This window comes from Amphiura filiformis, chromosome 17 (assembly GCF_039555335.1).
Source record: "Amphiura filiformis chromosome 17, Afil_fr2py, whole genome shotgun sequence".
Taxonomy (NCBI): domain Eukaryota; kingdom Metazoa; phylum Echinodermata; class Ophiuroidea; order Amphilepidida; family Amphiuridae; genus Amphiura; species Amphiura filiformis.
Genome location: NC_092644.1, coordinates 9956675 through 9977621, shown reverse-complemented (window position 1 = coordinate 9977621; position 20947 = coordinate 9956675). Strand labels below are relative to the sequence as shown.

The window sequence follows — 20947 nt, the reverse complement described above, 5'->3', positions numbered from 1 at the left end:
ACAAGGAAGAACAATCAACCTGATCCAGGGTGCGTAACCCAGGAGGTCCCTGGGTCAAATCCCGGTCAAGGATGAGTTTGCTTTCCTTGTTAAACTTGAGAGAGAAAAATAACTTGCAGTCATTGCAATCAATTATAGAGTATTCTACATCTTTACTTGATTTGCATGAACAGTGCACACATTATATTGTACATGTACATTCAGGATTGTAGCTAGAGAATTTTTAGTGCCCATGGTATTTGAGGGAATTTTTTGTGAAATTGACAATTTTATTGAAAATTGCCTAAATTTGGCCAAATTCTATGTGATTTTGCAATTTTGACACTTGAGTGCTGGCTGGCTGGGTGCTAGAAAAAAATTGTATATCAGTGGTGGCCTATAAATCTTTGAGTGCCGGGCTCCGCCCCGGCCGTAGCTACATCCCTGTGTACATTCCCCACATCTTCCTGAGCTATCCACATACGAGGGGGTATCAAAAAGTTTTAGAAATCGCCCAGAAGTGAAAGAGCTATATCAATGAAATTTTGTCAGTGCAATCACTGATCCTTATGTACACTATGGTGCAAATATGGTCTCATAAGTATGTTTACTTTTTTTACAAGCGACGCTAGATGCTAATAACCTGCTGCCCCAGTTACTGCGCATAAACTGCAAGTTTGAGAAAATTGAGGCAAGCAGCGTTATTAAGATCCTGCATTTGAAGGGTTGCAGTGCCTAGAAAATCAATGATGAAATGAAAGTTATCTTCGGTGGTGATTGTGATATTGTCACTGTTGCTTTTTGGAAAATGAATTTTTATTTCATCACAGATTTTTGGGCACTGTAACCCTTAAAATGGAACTTAATCATGCTACATGCCTCAATTTTCTCCATTTTGCTGGTTATGCGGTTACATGGGCAGGTACTGACATCTAGCGCCTGTAAAAAAAGTAAACATTCTTATGAGACCATTTTTTGCATTATAGTGTACATAAGGACCAGTGATTGCACTGACAAAATTTCATTGATATAGCTCTTTCACTTCTGGACGATTTCTAAAACTTTTTGATACCCCCTCGTATTTCATATGGTAGAGTATATAGCCTATGCAGTTGCCAACCCAGATGTTTGAGAATTGGGCACATTTCTTGGCTCCTTTTATAATTTCAATTTTTTCTCCTAATATGATGACATTTCTCTATAATGTTTACAGTAATTGTTGCAAATTTTCCAAATACACGACACACGGCATTGTACTTGTGAAACAAAACATTCTCATCAATAAAAAAATACTTCTGGCCACAGAGAGACAGGCAGACTGTATAAAGGACATATAAAGGACGTAATGTTTCCATTGCATAAGTAATAGGCCATTTTGTCATGAATGCAAAGAAAAGTAACAAGCTTCAAGAGTCTTGTCAGAGAAATTTCAATAATGCATCGAGACACACATCCGTTGCTTTGTTGACTGTTTCATATGGGATATTAAACTTACAATATTGCTTAACCGTCGAGATAGGAGAAAAAAATGTTATAAGACATCATAAACAAATTTCTTAGAAGTGGGAATTATATTTGAAACTCATAATATTTAAGTTATGGCATGATTTTGGGGCATACTCTTTGTACACATGTTGTGAATTTATTTGCATTGCTGTTGGAGTTATGTTTGGACAGCTTTTGAATTTTTATGCCTCCACCGCGAGGCATACTGTTTTTGCAATGTCCGTCCTTCCGTGCTTCCGTCCGGATGCCATATCTCGGGCATGGATGGGCGGATTGACTTCAGATTTTCAGGATAGGTAGGTCATGGTCAAAAACTCTGGCTACTTTTTTTTGGGCGAGGTTCAAGGTCATATACTGAGGTAAAAGGTCATTTGAGGTCAGGGGGCTCATTTTCCTTATTTACCTCTTTTCTCGGAGACTAAGGGTCGCATGTTCCTCAAACTTGGTGGGTGGGTGCATCTTGAACCCAGGCAGAACAAGTTTGTATTGGTTAGTGGGTCAAGGTCACCTGAGGTCATGCAGGGGTCATTTGAGGTCAAATTAGCAAAAACTGTCATATGGCCATGAAACTTGGTAGGTACAGTCAATATTTAGAGCCTAATTTTTGGAAGGTCATTTTGGGGTCACCCAGGGGTCATCCGAGGTCAAATTAGTAAAAACTGTCGTATGGGAATGAAACTTGGTGGGTACAGTCAACATTTAGAGCCTAATTTTTGGAAGGTCATTTTGGGGTCATCCAGGGTCATCCAGGGGTCATCTGAGGTCAAATTAGTAAAAACTGGCGTATGGGCATGAAATTTGGTGGGTACAGTCAATATATAGAGCCAAATTTTTGGAAGGTCATTTCAGGGTCATCTGAGGTCAAATTAGTAAAAATATGGGCATGAAACTTGGTGGTTACAGTCAACATTTAGAGCCAAATTTTTGGGAGGTCATTTTGGGGTCACCAGGGGTCATTTGAGGTCAAATTAGTTAAAACTATCATATGAGCATGAAACTTAGTGAGTACAGTCAACATTTAGAGCCAACTTTTTGGGAGGTCATTTTGGGGTCACCCAGGGGTCATCTGAGGTCAAATTAGTAAAAACTGTCATACGTACATGAAACTTGGTGGGTACTTTCAACATTTAGAGCCAAATATTTGGACGGTCATTTTGGGGTCATCTGGGGTCAGCCAGCTTTATATCAACTTGTGAGTACATGCCACATCACTCCCTTTGGTGGAGGCATCACGGTCGACGCTTTGCGTCGAAAACTGCGACAGCCGAGAACCGCGGTCCATCTAGTTGTTTCAGATATATAAATGTTTTAAATATTTTTTGAACAAATGTAAATTACCTGGGTTTTTTTTGGCAAATGAAACCGACTCATTTGAATCTCAAGTGGACCACTTCAGTGGCGTAGCATCATAGGGGCAGAGGAGCATGTGCCCCCCCCCCCAAATCGATCTGAAATTTTAAAACATCCCATAGGAAAATTGCCAAAAATGGCTTGTGCCCCCCCCCATCAGATCCGGTGTCCCCCCATCATGGTCGATGCCCTCCCCCAACTATATGACAGCTGATCCAGTCATACAAAAGTCGGCAATGATGAAATTGTGATATCTAAACCAAAAATAAATATAATGGAGCAAAAAACACAAGAAAATGGACGTAAAAAGTTTATAACTTTGCAACAAAGTATGGCGGGGATTACTGGATTTCAGCATCAGTAGGCTTAGGGAACAAGGCAAATGGGAGGGGATCAGACACCTAAAGAAAACACTTTCGTTTTTATGACGTCATCAGACTTTTGGTTTGTTCCCATAGGTACTACTGAGCAAGTTGGTAATGTTGATTGTCAAATGTGATTAGGCCAATAAACATGTAGTTCATTCATTGAGGAAATTGAGTTGCAAATGAGTCGCTGGGTCTGATGTTGATACAAGTGAAATAATCATTTGCACTGGGTTTTTTTCCTTTGCCATTGCAGGTTTGACTATGGGGACAAATTTTGGGCCATCAAGTCGAAATTCTTCACCTGCTGCTGCGGGTCCAGACTATGCAAACACAGTCAGCCAACGCCGGATCTCTTTAGTGAAACTAACAATGCCGGAGTGGACGATATGATCTGAATACCCATAATGCAATTATAACATGCACTCATATCGGTTTATATTATGAGAGAACAAATTTACCTGTTATCAGGCAAGAGTATGAATGAGACATCGAGGACAAAATTGCAATGATTGGACTATTTTTGTGCCTAACAATAACAGTATCACAAGTGTCGATCAGCATGGGAGCAATTTTTGTTGTTTGCCAGAGTTGATTAGTTGTGTGAGTGCGCAAAATAGATGTGTGTTTTAAAAATAAACAATATTGGTCCTCAAAGGAACGTGTGATCATAAAGGAATCGGATAGCAACGTTTGCACAGTATTTTTTGTGGGACCTGAGAGCACATCAGACATCAAATTGCATTCTGAATACAAGGAATGTCCTGATGATATCAAATAATTGAGATGTTTTGAAATTTGCAATATAATATAAATTTGATGACAAATTATTAAAATTTGATATTTTTTATATTTAACAGTTCTCGAAGTAAACTTTATCAATCTAAGGCCAAAACAAAGATCCACAACGTTGTCAAAATTGGGTCGGTAGGTCGGTCAGGATTTTTTTTTTAAAGGTCATAGCCAAAACATGACTGAATGCCTTTAATGAGCTTAATAAATGGCCCCAATAGTTGTGAATTGGGATATTTCTCTACTGTATACAAATTCATGTTTTTAAAATAGTTTAGAAGTGTGTAGAAACTAAAAAAAACCTTTTCAGGATGTCAAAAATGTTGAAAGAAAATAAATCTTTTTCTGGAATTTCCAAAATTAGGGTCGGTATACATTTGTACAGTAAAAAAAAGTTAAAGTGTATGTAGCTCGGATGAAAAGCCGATCATCAATTGAAAATTTTGACCTTTCATATTGAAGATATCAGGCCTTGAAATAAGGGGAGCAATGGTGATTGGCAAAATGCTCCTGCTTCTGTTGGAAAATTACACACAAAGACATAGACCAGGAGCAATTTATTGTTAAATTATAGTACAATTGCTCCTAGCTCCGAAATCCTTATTTCAAGGCTTGGAAGATATACATTTTTTTTCCCAAAAGACCTACTTTTTTTGGTGTTTTGGGGGTAAAAATCTATATCTTCAATACAAAAGGTCAACATTTTCATATGATGGACGGCTTTTCATCCCAGCTGCACTTTAAGTCCATATCATTAGGTTTATACAATTTACTTTGAGGATCGTTTCATTTCAAAAATATCAATTTTTAATCATTTGCCATAAAATGTGTATTATATTTAGAATTTCAAAAAATCAAACCCATTTTATATCAGAAGGATATTCGATATGTCTGATGTGCTCTCAGGTCTTACAAAAAATACATGGAAACATGGCTATCCCAGCCCTTAAAACCAGAATAAAGGTAGGCCTTCGCTCATTGATATCATAGACCTGGATTTCTAGGGGTATGCCGATATGCACAACTATTTGATTCTCCATCTGATCTGTGAAATAAAAGAATGCCACTAATAATAGTGGATGGCTAACATTGAACAGACAATTAAATTCCCACCTCGGATACACAGGGACCTCAGGTTCAAAATGCACATGTGATGTTTTCATCTTTGACAACAACAAAAAATTGGCAAATAATTTTACAAAAAATTCTGGATGGCTAACATTGAACAGGAGATTAAATATTTCATCGAATATTAACCAGAATTATCCCATTTTCGCCTCGATATACACAGAGGTCTCAGGTTCAAATCCTTGTCAAGGATGAAATTTTATCTACCTTTGGCAGCTTGAAAGAACAAATAAATGCGATCAAATTCCCACCAGTTTGTCAAACTTGAAATTACTGTTGAAAACAGGTTTAAAATGTATGTAAATGTTTTGGATCAAAGTTTTCAGATTTTACGTTAAAATATATTGAAAAGGTATGCTAAAATAATAACATAGTACCATATGAGATCGGTATGTATATTTAAAAAAATTTTTAACTAGAACAATTTATAAGCAAGAAGTCGGCTATTGTGATGTTATCATAAAATTTACTTGCAAATTTTTGCACCTTACTCATTTTTATTTGTAATAGTGTTGTGTGGCTTTTATACTGTGAAGCTATTCAATAGCAATGACACTGAATTTGGTACACTAAATGTTTCATTGTACCAAACTGTTCTTCCTGACATGTATGTTTACCATTGAATACTGGACTGGTGATCCAGATGTGCCTGGGCATATATATTTGTAAGTGAGTACTTAATACCAAGCCTGCTGTACTAATGTTGCCATACTATCACTCCTGCGTTAGGCAAAAATAAATGTTCATCTCTCAAACATTTTGCAACATAGTTCTTTCTTTCTTAAATAAAATAACTACTTTCTCCTTGTTTTCGGCTGCTATACAGATTAAAAAAGCCTGTGAAAAGTACCAACACATAGGGTTATGTGCTAGAATGGCTTCCACATACTTATTTGTGCGGTTTTGAGAGACAAACCTTTAATTTTGTTTGGCCATAGTCTTAGGACGTGGAATTACATTCATGTGAAGTCATCACCTGTATGTGCACAACAGCACAGTTTATCAAATATATATATGACGGACGAACAACCCTGTAGTGATTTCATCGCCATAAATATATTTTCCATTCACAATTGATTTCATGGGTAAGAACAAATATGCAGCGATAAGTAGGATATGGAAAAGTAAATCCAAGGTGGCTGGAATTTGTCTTGTTATTACTAGTATGTGTTTCTGAAGGGCATATCATACGAGCACTACCCCTGTGGAAGATTTCGGAAATATCTTCCGGGGGGAAGTGAATGGAGCTGCCTAATGTGTTCATTGACATTCCATTTGAAATTTGTACTCCCCCCGTGGCAGATATTTCCATATCGTACACAGGGGTAGTGTGGATTTTAAATGGAATAGCTCATTCGGAGTGATCAAATGCAAAATAACGAGTGGTGTACAAAATAATGCCGTAATCATCATTCTCGTTCCACCTGATTTCTGTATTTAAATAACTATTCAGCGGACATACTGCAACAAGCTGCAATTTATGGATACGGCTGACATTTTACCACAAATGAATTTTGTTTCTGCCTCATAAAAAGTAGAATAGATTCTGGTTTAATCACAGCATAAGTGGGCTTTTGACTGTTCAAATATGGTCATTACCGGCACTTAAGTAGCCTTGGCGATATCTCTCTGCACAGGCTAAGTTAAGTGTGAGGATTCAACCTGGTCCCAAGATAGCATGAAAACGATCACCAAAAGATTGTCATGATAACAGAAAATGCCATTGCCCTAACTACATTATATTTTATATATGCACAAATTGTACAATTTATATTTTCTTGAATATTTGTGTTTTTAGTGAGGTAACATGAATACTTATCCTGTGCCAAAGTTGTTTTTAATGGTACCGGTATCGATCTAGTTTGGTTGATTTTTTTTTTTCAGTGTGAAAATAATATAATAAAGTGTACTTAATAATTTACAACTGGATTAAGCCATGAAAAAATGCCCATTTGTTAAAAAAGTGACACTTTGCTCATCAGGAAATTCTATTTTTAGATATATATAGGTAAGATGCCATTTCTTCTGGTGGCATATCAATGTATTGGGTGTTCTTTTAATGAAATGGTTACCCTTTCTGGTATGGACATTTTCTATTCTTTATGGCTTTCCAGAGCAAAATGTGTGTGTGTGAAGTATGAAATTAATCAAAATTCCTATACCTATTTCTCATGTGTATTTTTCAATTTCATAGCAAGTTATATTCCATAACTTGCAATAATTTATTTCTCCAAATTGAACTCGGTCCTGGTCATTATGTCATTTATATATATTCTTCACAAGTGCATTTCAAATTTTCCAAAAAAGCAAATAGTATTTTTTTTCTTCTCATGTTCTTTATGTACAAAGATTTTTTTTCCGAGCATACATAACCGCAAATATTATTAAGTTTTGTTGTAATAAATTTTCACACCTGCTGTTTTGTTATTTGTAAATGTAGATAAATAGTGAAAATTAGATTTTTGTTAAATTTGGTTATATTAGTGATTGTGTGATGAAATTTGTATATATATATTCCCAAGTGTAGAGTGGCATCATGAATTTTACTTTGTAAACAAAGCTTGTATAAGAAATTTGTGTTCTGTTCATTTGTCTTAAATGTCGTTAATAAATGAAAATAAACTGAACACCTGATTTATACTGTAAATCATACTGTCCTGTTGTGGGTCTTTTCTTGTGGAACATTAGTCCAAAGGGTCTGAAAAGGGTTAGTTATGGCTAGGTTTTCAGTTAGGATTTAGATTTACAGGTTAGGATGAAGTTTACTGGGTTTTCAAATTATTGACTTGTAACCTTAATAATTATTGTTACTTTGTAATTAAACAACTCTTCCTATACATTTGTATAGGAGCCAAGCATTTGATTTGATTTGGTACTATTAGTGCTGCAAAATGGTGAAACCATTGTTAAAGTATTGTGAAAAGTGTGAAATTTGGCTGAGATGTAGGCCTAGTATTCAGTCTGGTGAACAATTCTAGGGGGGAGGGCCAAAAATATTTTGTCCAATATGGCCGCCATAGAGGTCATCGAACTTTATACAGGGAAAAAATTCAAAGTTGTTCAAATTGAGTTATAAACCATGCCAATGTGTTCCCCTGGTCACAGGGATCCAGAAAAAGTATAGTTTGACCTGTCTGTGATGTACAGTTCTCAAATAAGCAAAACGGTCAAACTTAATGTACAAATATGTAATTTCTGTATGCAACAGGACTCTAAATCTATCTCACAATCATGCAATATATGGCGAACACGATATTCATGAATATTATAATGAATCTTCTATAGCCTACTTGAAGAAGAAAAAAACCTTTAAAAAGCGCAATGTCACAGACGTGACCTTTTAACGGGGAAAGTATATTGAAAGAATAAATTTACGTAGTTATATAATCTGTAATTTCATATTGCCATGGCAACTGAAAGATGTGTTGAACTTTTTGGTAATATTGACCATCTCGAGGCGAGATCTTGCATATGAGTTTGAATGGAGTATCATATTACCCATGTACAAAGTCGCATCATGGCAAGGATCCCATCGAGTAGCTACAAGTATATGTAGTAGCAATAATCGGTAGGTGTTTCACCTTAATCATAATGTTGTATTTATGGCTAAGTTAGAACATTGGATGATCATTCACGGTGGTTTGATGTGATCATTTATTAAATTTTCTAACAAAATGTTCAATTCTAGACCTGGACAATACCAACAGCTATGTAACATGTCTGATGTAGTTCTTTTTTCATTTCATTATCAAATTCATCTTTTTTTTTTTTTTTTTTTTTTTGTTGCTTTTTTGTGGCAATTTTTATTCTATGAACTGCATATTTGTGCTCAAATTGAGGGCGCTATTTACATATATTTTAAATTTAAATTCGCCAAATAATACGTAAGTTATTCCTTACATTTTAGGATAAAAAGGTTTTTGAAAATTTTGTTGCTATAATTGTTACTCTTTTTCTGATGTTTTAATGCCACTATACCAGTGTCTACACCTTGTAAAGATGAAAAACACGATTTAAGATAAATAGCGCCATCAGTGTTCATGTTTTCTTAAAATCGACGTAGTTTTACATGCCATTAAACAACCGTGCATTCAGAGCACTGCTTAAATATCACGCGTGTCCAAATCGCTTAATCGGATCGGGTTTTTGACTCTTGTCATTTATTTATCTTACTGGGATTTAAGTAGTGCACTTACTGCTCAACTGGTCGTGGATTAATAGCTTATGCGGTGTTCAAGATAAATTTTACCTCACAAACTGAAGTTTTCCTCCAATGATTCGAAATCAGTACCAATCTTACTATAAATAGGGGAATGTTGTGACTATCGATCTATGTGAGATAATCAAAGGCTAAGTCAGTTTCGATCCAAATGTCACCAAATTTATACTGGAATTCGATTGAAAATGGTCAAGAATTGGCTTCAAAATCAGTGAAAATGTGATCGGTTGCTATCCTAGGTAAACAAAGAAAAGTAGTCAGTTGCTAACCTAGCCACTCGCGTCGCAAGGGCGTATCTAACGTCAAGCCGATCGCGTAGCGCAGCGATATCGCGCGTGTAACGCAGCACTACGCCATCGCGCGCGTAAACGACACACAGCCACGTAATGATATTACGGGTGAACGACCGTAGAGACGCTATGAGAAGCGGACGTAATAAATTGGCCTACGGGAAAAAGACGTGTGTTTGTTAAAAAAAAGTACAAACAACAAAAAGGTACGGGTATGTGGGTTAGTTAGTCACAGTAAGAAAATGAAAACGGGAATAAAATAGGCTAAAGAAGGAAAGACAGAAACTAATCAGAAAAAAGGCTAAAATAAGATCAGGAAATATAAATTAAAAAAGCTATTAAACTGAGAACAGAATTAAATAACATGGAAACGGGAAATCACAAGCTAAGCAGCAAATAAAAAATGTAAGGACAGATTTAGAAAATAACGGGAACGGGATTAAATAATATTTAAAAAAAACCATGGAAACGAAAAATCGCAAGCTTAGCAGCATTTTTTTAATGGAACAAAATTGGCCCATGTAGAAGAAACTAAAAAGAAAGAAAGAAGCTAAAATGGAAATGTAGGCCTAAGGAGGGTCAGGTTCAGATAAATAAAAATTACATTTTCAATGATTCTATACCTGTTCAGTTATTCCTCCTGTTTTAGTGAACATGGTGAACGCTCCCATTTACTCATCTACTGGGTGTCCCGCTAGTGAATTTAAATAGAGGCCTTGCATGTGACGTATCATCCCGTAAATATGGCGGACTACTCATTCAACAAAAGCATGATTGCAATCTACCGTGACAGTTCGTCTCACACACATAACCCTGCACTACGATCAAATAGGTTGATCACAACATTTGATTGAATGGACTGTACTCCGCCATAACTACGGTGAAGGACACCGGCTCAAATCCTTTGTTTGAAGCCAATAGATAATTTCATGCAGGGCCTCTATGGGAATATACCAAATATCAAGCAATGTATAGTTTTACCATTTCTGCAAATCCATTGAATAGAAAAAGGAATCTAACAAATCTCCAAAGAATGTGATGTAGTTTTACCACGTTTTGCAAGCCCGTTTAATATAAATTAGAGCAGAGAAGATGTAATAAAGAGGAGGTTGATCAAGCTATCCTCAAACAAAATATGTGTGAGACCGTTACACTCAAAGTAAATGATGAATCACCCTATTTAGCTGCTTAACAATAGAATACCACAATAGGGTTTGAACCCGGGATGGGTGTGATCAACGCACTGAATGGTCTATTGTTCTATTGTGTCCGATTTGAGCGCTGACATATTGGAAAATGTTGCCAATCAATATTCATGAGAGTGTACATTCAACGTCCAATTTTCGAAATTGGGTGACTTGTGCTTTGCAGGTGTAAAATACATCTGACTGGGCGTTTTCAATACGTAACGCATAAAGGCATTGCCATCATCGAATGGCTGCCTATAGTCCTGTTAGTGTTAGGCCTATGTGTGTGTGTGTGTTGGGGGGGGGGGGCTGTGTTTAGTTTCTATAATAATTATTATAAAAGGCCTACATTTATTTGTCATTCATTTCTTTTCCTTTCTCTGTAGTTGCTAAAGTATCACTCCCTCTTCTTATCTCCCTTTACTTCTCCATCCCCTCCTACGTTTTGTCCCCTCTCATTCCTATCATTTTCCTTACCTTTCTATTTATTTACGTCTATTTATTTATTTCTCTTTATTTCTTCCTCTTTCTCTCTTCCTCCAGTCCCCTCTCATTCTTCATATCCCTCCTCCACCCTCATCCCTCCCAAGACCTCTCACAGAAGAGCTGCCCCTTCAGTACGCCACTGATTATGATATTCCCCTTCTTAAAATAAAATAAAATAAAATCTCAATTTGTAAAACAACTTTTATATAGGCCTATACCGGTATACTTATTATATGTTATGTATACGTTGCTCCCGGGACGTAGCTATTTAATACCATTATTGTACTATTGACATGCAGACACATGGCAGCCTTGATGCGTAATCATTCAGCAAGCGCATTCAATTTATTTAAATGAAGCACCTAATGTCAGTGGGGTGACAACGAAATATGCATTAGCGGCTAATGTGTGCCTTTTGTGCTTACGGCTACTCAATCACACCCTTGGGTTTATGTATAACAATAGGTACTTTTCGTTCCATTAAGCGCTTTCACGCGACTTTCATTTGATCACTTATTGACAGTAGCCTGCTAGGTAAAGCGTTAATACACTGTCGGGTCAGCTTACTGATTTAATGGCGGAAGCCCTTTGTCCCAAACAAAAGGTACCTTTCGATGAATAGCTTGTCAGATTTCAAATCGGCACAAGGTTTCAATGCGTTACGTAATCTATTTCCTCTCCATCTTATAATAGCTCCATGGGTGTGATACACAAGTTGCAGCTAACTGCTTTTAGGGATAGGTCAGCGTGTGCATGTCATCATGCCATACACACCATGCATGCAAACCCTGTCAGATTTCAGATAAAATATGACTGAAGTTCTATGGCAAATTATAATTTTTGCTACTTGTTGCCACTTTCAGACTCTATTATTTAAGATAAAGAATGTTATCAATTATCAGAATATCTTTATTAGGTTGGCAGGAAATGACAGGAAAATATATAAAATAATAAAATATAAATGATCAACAATCATCACCTCTCTAAAAAATCCTAAAAATTTCTTCTTTAGAAATTTATATATTTACAAAAAAACGGTGGATTTGGGGGAAAATTTTACAGCACTCGATTTCTTTCTTGTATTACCCACATGTGGTATCCCATCCAAGCAGCAGGTCCTTAACACACACGTTTCATACTTTTTAACAAATTCTTTATAGAAACATGGGAAATATTTTCAATTCTCAAGTGAAAATTGGTCAACCATGGGCGGTCACACACATAACATCATAGGATATTTCAAGTGGACTTGAGAATAAAGGACTATGAATAGATGCGACAGGATTACCTACGGGATTATCTCAAGGATATAATTCCGTTGACCCTCCTCTTTATTACATCTTCTCTGATTAGAGTATAGAAATATAATCCAAACAATATAGTTATTTAGAAGTTGGTTGATGTTGGAGAAAGTAGATTAAAATGTTATGTGGTGTTCAAGAGTTATTTCACAAACTGAAGTTATCCTCCTACGATTCGAAATCAATTCGAATCCCTTTGTTGTATTATATTGTGAAACAGAGTGATTACTTTGAATGAGCGGCTGCACACATATTGTTTGAGGACAGCTGGATCAATCTCCTTTTCCTTACATCTTTTCTGGTCATCATTGTTGGCATCAGTACCGCGCCACATGACGATGTGGGCGAGTGAAAGGATCAGGGAAACCCAAATTAATTGTCAATTGAAAGAGTTGACCGTTATTTAAAGGGGCTCACAAGAATGGAAAGATGTTGTTCGGCTAAACGATTCAGACAATAGTGTAAACGCCATGTTCGTTCCTCAGTACAACGGCTTTTGCCGACGAGGAAACTGCAATCCTACAGGTCATTTGTAAGGATCCCTCTATCACCACAACATCGACAAAGGCGTCTGGTCTGGTGCAGAGGTCGCCAAGGATGGAACAATGAGTGAAAGAACAATGTTTACCGACGAGAGTCGTTTTGGTGTAGACTTCAATGATGGTCGTGTGAGAGTTCGGAGCCTGCCATCTGAAAGGTTTCTGGATTCCCATGTCCTGGAGCATGGTGGTTATATCAGCCTTCCATCAGGATCCAAACAAGACAGTGTACACCCCCACACTTGGAGATGGTCTACCTTAACGACAACATAAGCTGGCTTCTATGGCCAGCCAGATCACCCAACCATTTTCCAATCGAGCAGCTATGGGATCAACTTCAGCAGACGCATTCATGACCCTGAACTTTATCCAATGTCACCTGCAACCCTGGAGGAATTGTCTGCAAGGTTTCGTAGAGAATGGGCCCGGATACCTCCGACAGACATTGATAGCATAGGGGAGGAGATTGACGGAGTGTATTGCAGAATAGGGTGGACATACACGGTACTAGGTAAGTGCAATGATATTAGAGAGATTGCGATTTCCAATCGTAGCATCGAACGTACGTGGAATCTATTCAAAATCCCGTCACAGGAGAGTGATTTTGAATAGATTCCACGTACGTTCGACACGTACGTGACACGTACGTTTGGAAATCGCAATCTCTCTATTGATTATATGAGGAGACTGTAGACCTGTATCAATCGGATACCAAAATGTAGTTATTTTAGAAGTTGGTTTACTTTGAAAAGTGGTTTAAAAGGTTATGTAGTGTTCGAGAGATATTTTACCTCACAAACTGAAGTTATCCTCTTATACGATTCGAGGTCAGTACGATATATGATACTGGATCAAGTTGTGCATTGTATTATGAATTTTCCGGTTTGTTCGCATAGCTTATAAATAATATCCTTGCTTATCCTATATATATTTCTTCACGACGTCATAACCGATGCTATCCAAAGTCTTTAAATTGTCCTGGATTTGGTTTTAAATCGCAAGTGAATACGAAATCAAACTCCTCGATGATATCGTTTTGCTGCTTTTAGAGGCTTAGAATATGGATAATAGCTTTCCTGATAATAGTACCCTAGATGGAAAATCCTCTTGCTTTTGTGAAAACAAATTACATTGAAACATGGCCGAGACCTTATCAGTTAAATACAGCTATGTGTTTGTTCTATCTAAGAAAGACAAGGCACGTTTATTTGCAAATATGAATATGACAAGAAAAAAGAGAAACACAATAATAAATGAAATAAAATGAGAAAACATATAAGGGCTCAGATAGCAACGTTTGCACAGTATTGTTGTGGGACATGAGATCACATTAGACATATCAAATTGCATTCTGAATATGAGGAATAAATTAGATTTTTTTGAAATTCGCGATATAATACAAATATTATAACAAATTATTGGAAATTTAAATTTTTACATTTTTTACATTTAACAGCCCTCGAAGTAAACTTAATAAATATAATGATATTTACTTAAAGTGTATGTAGCTGGGATGAAAGGTCGACCATCAATTGTTTGGATATTGGTATATTCAAAATAGGTTTGGTGGTTCCTAATATGCATACTTTTTGTACATATTCAGTGACATTACATATTTTTATACTCAAACCATAAGATGGACTTCATTTTAAAGTATTGAGTTATCCTTTCAATTTCAAAGAACGTTTTTAAATGGGCTAAGCCGTGTGACCATAAGGACCCGGTGCCGAATCTCGCCGACTTGGTCAACGTCGTATCGGAGCATTTCGATCGACTAATTCGCAACATCTTGCCATCATATTGCTCTGTGGTTTGTCATTCATTGTCCGAAACATTTATACTAGCATTTATTGTAGAACTTACTTGAGTTTATGTATAGACCACTGGACATGTGACGTCATTGACCGGCAGTATACGCGCGAATTATGACAATTTCCATTGTTCTTTGCCCTGCAGTGTGCGTACTCGAGTTTAGCGCAGCTGTAGTTCCCTCGCTTTGCACCACTGAGGTCCCGGGTTCAACCCCGGCGCGGCCTAAGGACTCATGTGCACTTGGTTTATCCCGATTCCATGCTCGTTTTCTCCGGGATCTCCGGTTTCCTCCTGTATCGCAAACATCGGTGATTAGTTGTTTGATTATCAAAAACTTCCTTCACCCAATGGAATTTGGGGAGCTGCATAGATAATTGTTGCATGTTACAATCTAAATGCGGATAGGTGTGCGCCGTTCGGCAGCAACTGGCCTAGTTGATGCGACGTGATTGTGATGATTCACCATTGCAGCGAAATTACAGCGCTTTGAGTCCTCTAAGATCTGGAGAAAGGCGCTTTTTTATATAAATCCAAAATTTCTTTATTTATTTATTTTTACTCATCGTAGTTTGCTCAGGGCGCGTGCATTTTAAATCGCCCACTACATTTCATAGTACAAGAAAGCCATTGAACAGTGTAGCGGTTCGTTCAAGCATATCGATAGACCAGTCCCTCGTCTTTGTTGATAAACAATGAAGTTGCGTGAAATGCCGGTTGCGTGAAATACATGTGTTGGACCGACGAACGGGTGACTGCACATGATTTTTGATCGGGCAGACGCCCATTTTGTTATTAGCATATTGCAACAGTGTAGGCCTAACCACAAGAACTTTTGTTTGGATGTCATTGTCCTTTTTCTTTTTAAGTTTCTTTGCCTGTTTCTTATCCATTTTTTCCTGCACTTGTTTGAACGACCAATTTGGGTAACCACAACGACTGAGGGCCTCTTTGAGCTTAAGTTCCTCCAATTTTTTATCTGCATCCTCTGTTATGATGGAGTTCATTCTGTCAAGAAGGGTCCTGATCACAATCTAAGTCACGTATATGATCCTCTGAGTGACAATTCTAGACCCTCTGTGGTCGGTATTCGTCCAACCGGAAGAAGCGATCATCAATCAATATTCTGATGATGCTTTAAAAGCGCAGTGATTTATAGTGCGCTACGCACAGGCACAACGACTAGACGTTGATCCACAAGCCTCAGCACACTTTACAAATTGTCGCTGATGGCCACTACGGCCCACATCATTCCATAACCATTTGACAACATGGACTTTTCGTCCATGAAAAGCAAAACCGTCAAACTAGTGAGTAAAATTTGGTTTTGTTATATGAAATTGTTTATCTATTTATCTACAAACCTGATGAATCTGATCAGTGGCTCACTGAATATGTTTTAAGAGATGGTATAATTATTCATATATACACTTGTGGAAGGGAAACAGTTACTATAATGCGGGAAGTGTGGTAGGTACTGCTGTCAATCCAGATTTGCATCGCTTATCAGGATAAGCGATCATATTTACAAGCACTATTGACAACAACACTACATCTCGTATCGCTAACCAAATACGCATATATAACATACTCACCTATTTACGTAAAACGTCTGAATTGATAGGCTTTGCTATTATTCAAAGTGGGTTAGTATAACCAAATTTTAGCTAACTTTTGTCATAGTCTCATTTTCATCAGATATGCAGCCAGTTATGTTGGATTTCTTGAAGCTTGAGCTGAGATGCAAGACGACTTAGTTAACCTCGGAGCGTTAAAAACCTGAATAGTCATGTCGCAAAGTAGGACACCAATATGCGTTTTTATTCTGTAGTAAGATGAGATTATAGTCTAAATGCAAGATTTAATGTTCTTAAATGAATGATGACAGACACCAAAATGAGAAGTGTAGTTCCTTTCCATCCTCATCATCGCCATCATCATCTTCTCCTTCTTCCACTTCTTCTTCTACTCATTCTCCTACTTCCTCTTCCTCTTTTTCTTCTTCTTTTCTTCTTCTCCTTTTTTCCCTCTTCATCTTCTTCTTCTTCTTCTTCTTCCTCTTCTCCTTCTCCTTCTTTTTCATTTTCTTCTTCTCCTCCTCCTCCTTCCCCTTCTACTTCTCCTTTTTCTCCTTCTTCCTCTTCTTCTTTTCCTCTTCTTCTGCTTCTTCCTCTTCTTGTTCTTCATCTTTTTCTTCTTTCTGCCTTTTTCTTCTTCTCCTCCTCCCTCTTTCCTTCTTCTCCTTCCTCTTCTTTTTCTTCTTGTAATTCTTCTCCTCTTCCTCCTCCTCCTTCCTCTTCATCTTTTCTTCTTCATCTTTTTCTTCTTCTCCTCCTCCTTCCTCTTCATCTTTTTCTTCTTCTTCTTCATCTTCTTCTTTTTCTTCTTCTTCCTCTTTCTCGTCTTCTCCTCCTCCTTCTTCCTCTTCTTCTTTATCTTCTCCTCCTCTTCCTTCTTCTTTTTCTTTTCCTCCTCCCCTTCTTCTTCTTCTTCTTCTTTTTCTTCTTCTTCTTTTCTTCTCTTCTTCTTCTTCTTCTTCTTCTTCTTCTTCTTCTTCTTCTTCTTCTTCTTCTTCTTCTTCTTCTTCTTCTTCTTCTTCTTCTTCTTCTTCTTCTTCTTCTTCTTCTTCTTCTTCTTCTTCTTCTTCTTCTTCTTCTTCTTCTCCTCCTCCTCCTCCTCCTCCTCCTCCTCCTCCTCCTCCTCCTCCTTCCTCTTCTTTTTCTTTGTTTTTTGTAACGACATCCGAGAAAAGGAAAAGGAACGTTGCTATTCGATTTACAAAATTATTTATATTATTACGTGACTTTTCGTTTTACCTGAACCTAACACCGAAATATGGATAAATATTAACATTAGAAAATTAATCTACATACAATCCTAGGATTCCCGCTACATATAATGTTATTTTAGGGTCATGTATCCTATGCAATAGAGTAATATTTAAATTATGATGACATCAATATTAATTCACTCATCTTCAAGTAGCCTTATTACGAAGCAGTTACACAAGAATATCGTTTATCAATTATTCTGTACTTCTTGTAAAGTATGCAGGAGACAAGGACTGTCAATTTGAAATATTTCTTCAGGCATTATTTGTCCTGAGAAGTTCTATGACCGGTGCATTGACATTCATTCGTTCGTAAATGACAATTCTATCCGAAAAGTGGAAGATAAAAGCAATTTTGAAGTAATTTGCATTTAGGTGACATTATATGAATATTAATATTCATAAAAGTAAAACGAAGGTCTTCAATAATGAAATAGTGTTGTATTCTTATGCCTTCCTGGATGCTCAATTTTTTTCTGCAACCATAACGGGACGTAAAATCCTATAATCATGTTATAACCCATAGAAAAGGCATTAGGGTTAGGGTTAGGCTTTAGGGTTAGGGTTAGGATTTATTAATACTAATATACTAGTAATAGTATATTGTGTGTATGCACAAAGTATGATAAACAAACACCTTTCTGGAACAACGACTCATAGCACAGTGGTGTAGGCATTGGACTATGAATACATAGATTGTGGTTTCGAACCCCAGCTAAACCGTTGTAGAATTTTAATTCTAGTAAATTTCTTTTTATTTTATTAAGTAAGAGGAAATAATAATGGTAATAAACTCGTGCTATATCTAGTATCATACTTACATGTATGTAGGTCTCCTGTTATCGTATTGCGTCCCGGGATGGCGTGTATTAGTTGTCGTGTTCTTAGTGGGGACTGGAGGTAAACAAACTTATTGTGATAGTATCAAGCATACACAATTTTGAAATTCATTCATAGTTATGTCGTTTTACCACTTCTTGGAAAACCATTTAATAAATAGACTTCATGGATCTTACGCAAAATATAGTCAATGTTTTTAGCAACTCTCTCGTAATACCACTTTGTAGTTGATATCTCAACAATGTAGTTTTACCATTTTTTGCCAAACAATCGAATTGAAACTAAAATATGCCTCTGATCAGTGGTGATGATCTCAACAATATAGTTTGAGCTATGTTTGAGCTATTGAATACAAACCGGTCTATACCAAAACAAAAAACAAAGCACCTTGTTCCGCAAATAGATTAATCAGGATTGTCCATTAAAATTATACCAAAATGTTCTTAAACAAATCCAAATAAAGGTGATGTTAACATACCTCAATGACGTTTCGTGCTGTATCACAGCACTTTCTTAAATTGAATGAGCAGCTTTGACGTCGGCTGCTTCCTATTGGTAGCTGACGTAGATGGCGCTGTCAATAACTGATCATAGATATGCGAAAGTTACCACCTCTTACAATTCCATTGTGTAACAGTTTGAATGGGCTATTCCAGTTGAAATCCATATTCCCCTAATGAAGACATGACCTTAATCTCCCACACAGGGAGTGTGAATTTGAAATTGGGTTACCTAAATGTGTGACTCCAATTGAAATCTTCACCCCCTGTGTGGGATATTAATGTCATGTCTTCCCTAGGGGGTGTGAGGATTTTAACTGGAATAGCCGAATGTAGATAGCGATTTAAACAGTGTAGATTTACCATCATGGGCAACCATTAGATGGGAGTTTACCATTCCTTGGATAACCATTGAATAGAAACTGAGATTTATACCACCTTTTAAACGTTTTATTTGATCAACAAACTTGAACATATCGCTATGAATGATTAATTTCCATGCTATTTCAGTTTGCCTCAATATCAAAACTTGAAATGACATGAAGAAAGTAATCATATTTCTCGATCTTGACTATTTATTTTTAAATAATTAATGTAAATATTTTTCTGGTCTATTAGTTTTCTAAATTTACCTGAATATTGATCACAAGTTTATGTTTTGCCCCACAATATATACAGAATATCCTGGGTACAATTTTATAAGCAGAAAATACTTGGTGCCAAGATAAATGAGGTCACTAAATTAAAGGTGTCTTCAGTTTAGCGAATCGCACCCTTTGAGTAAAAAAAACGCCCTCTTTAGCAAGGTCACGACATACGGAAATAGGTCAAACTACATTGTAGGCGAAAATGACACACTCATGCTTCTGCTCTCATTAAAAAATCACATTTACGCTCTACCAAATGGGGGCCATCTTGGATTTCTGGGCAAAAATTATGTTATAACGTCAAATTAATGTCAAATTCGGATTTCTTGGGGTCGACTTACCGGAAAAAGTGTCTTTGTTCACGATTTTAGGTACTCTGGTTCAAAACTTATTTTTTCAAGATGGCGCCGGCGGCCACCATCTTGGATTTCTGGGTAAAAATGAGGTCGTAATGTCAAAGTAATGTCAAATTTGAAATCCTTGTGTTCGACTTATCCAAAAAAGTGTCTTTGTACACGATTTTAGGTACTCTGGTTCAAAACTTATTTTTTTCAAGATGGCGCCGGCAGCCACCATCTTGGATTTCTGGGTAAAAATGAGGTCGTAATGTCAAAGTAATGTCAAATTTGAAATCCTTGTGTTCGACTTATCCAAAAAAGTGTCTTTGTACACGATTTTAGGTCCTCTGGTTCAAAACTTAATTTTTCAAGATGGTGCTGGCCACCATCTTGGATTTCTGGGTGAAAATGATGCCGTATGTCAAACTAATGTCAGAATCGGAATCCTTGTACTCGACATATCCGAAAAAGTGTCTTTGTGCATGATTATAGGTGCTCTGGTTGAAAACTTAAATTATCAAAATGGTGGCGGCGGCCATTTTGGATTTTGGCCTCTAGCGAAAAATGCCGGGATTTTCGCGAGAGACATGGAGGCTATTTTTTTTCTAAATGGTCCATAGAAGTAGAATCAATCGTCAAACCTTACTAGCCAGAGAGTGGTCACCAAATTGAAGTTTTTCATCTAATTAGTATAAGATGTGAAATACAAATAGTATTTGAAGTCACGAAAACCTTTGACACCTTACCTGACCTGACCTTCCATCATGGCGCCGTATTTATCTGTGCGTTCGTATCCGTGTCCTCGTGTGAATAAAATGTCAATGTGCACTAATTAGACGTA

General features: G+C 36.9%; 1 protein-coding gene across 1 annotated transcript in view; it reads left to right on the top strand.

The window, feature by feature from the left end:
- LOC140136906 (histone-lysine N-methyltransferase EHMT2-like) overlaps positions 1–6080 on the top strand; it is a 98285-nt gene extending 92205 nt beyond the window's left edge. Inside the window, 1 exon segment of the mRNA XM_072158557.1 lies at positions 3457–6080. Coding sequence (XP_072014658.1) covers positions 3457–3598 — 142 coding nt within the window. The 3' untranslated portion in view covers positions 3599–6080.
- Positions 6081–20947: the final 14867 nt, after the last annotated feature.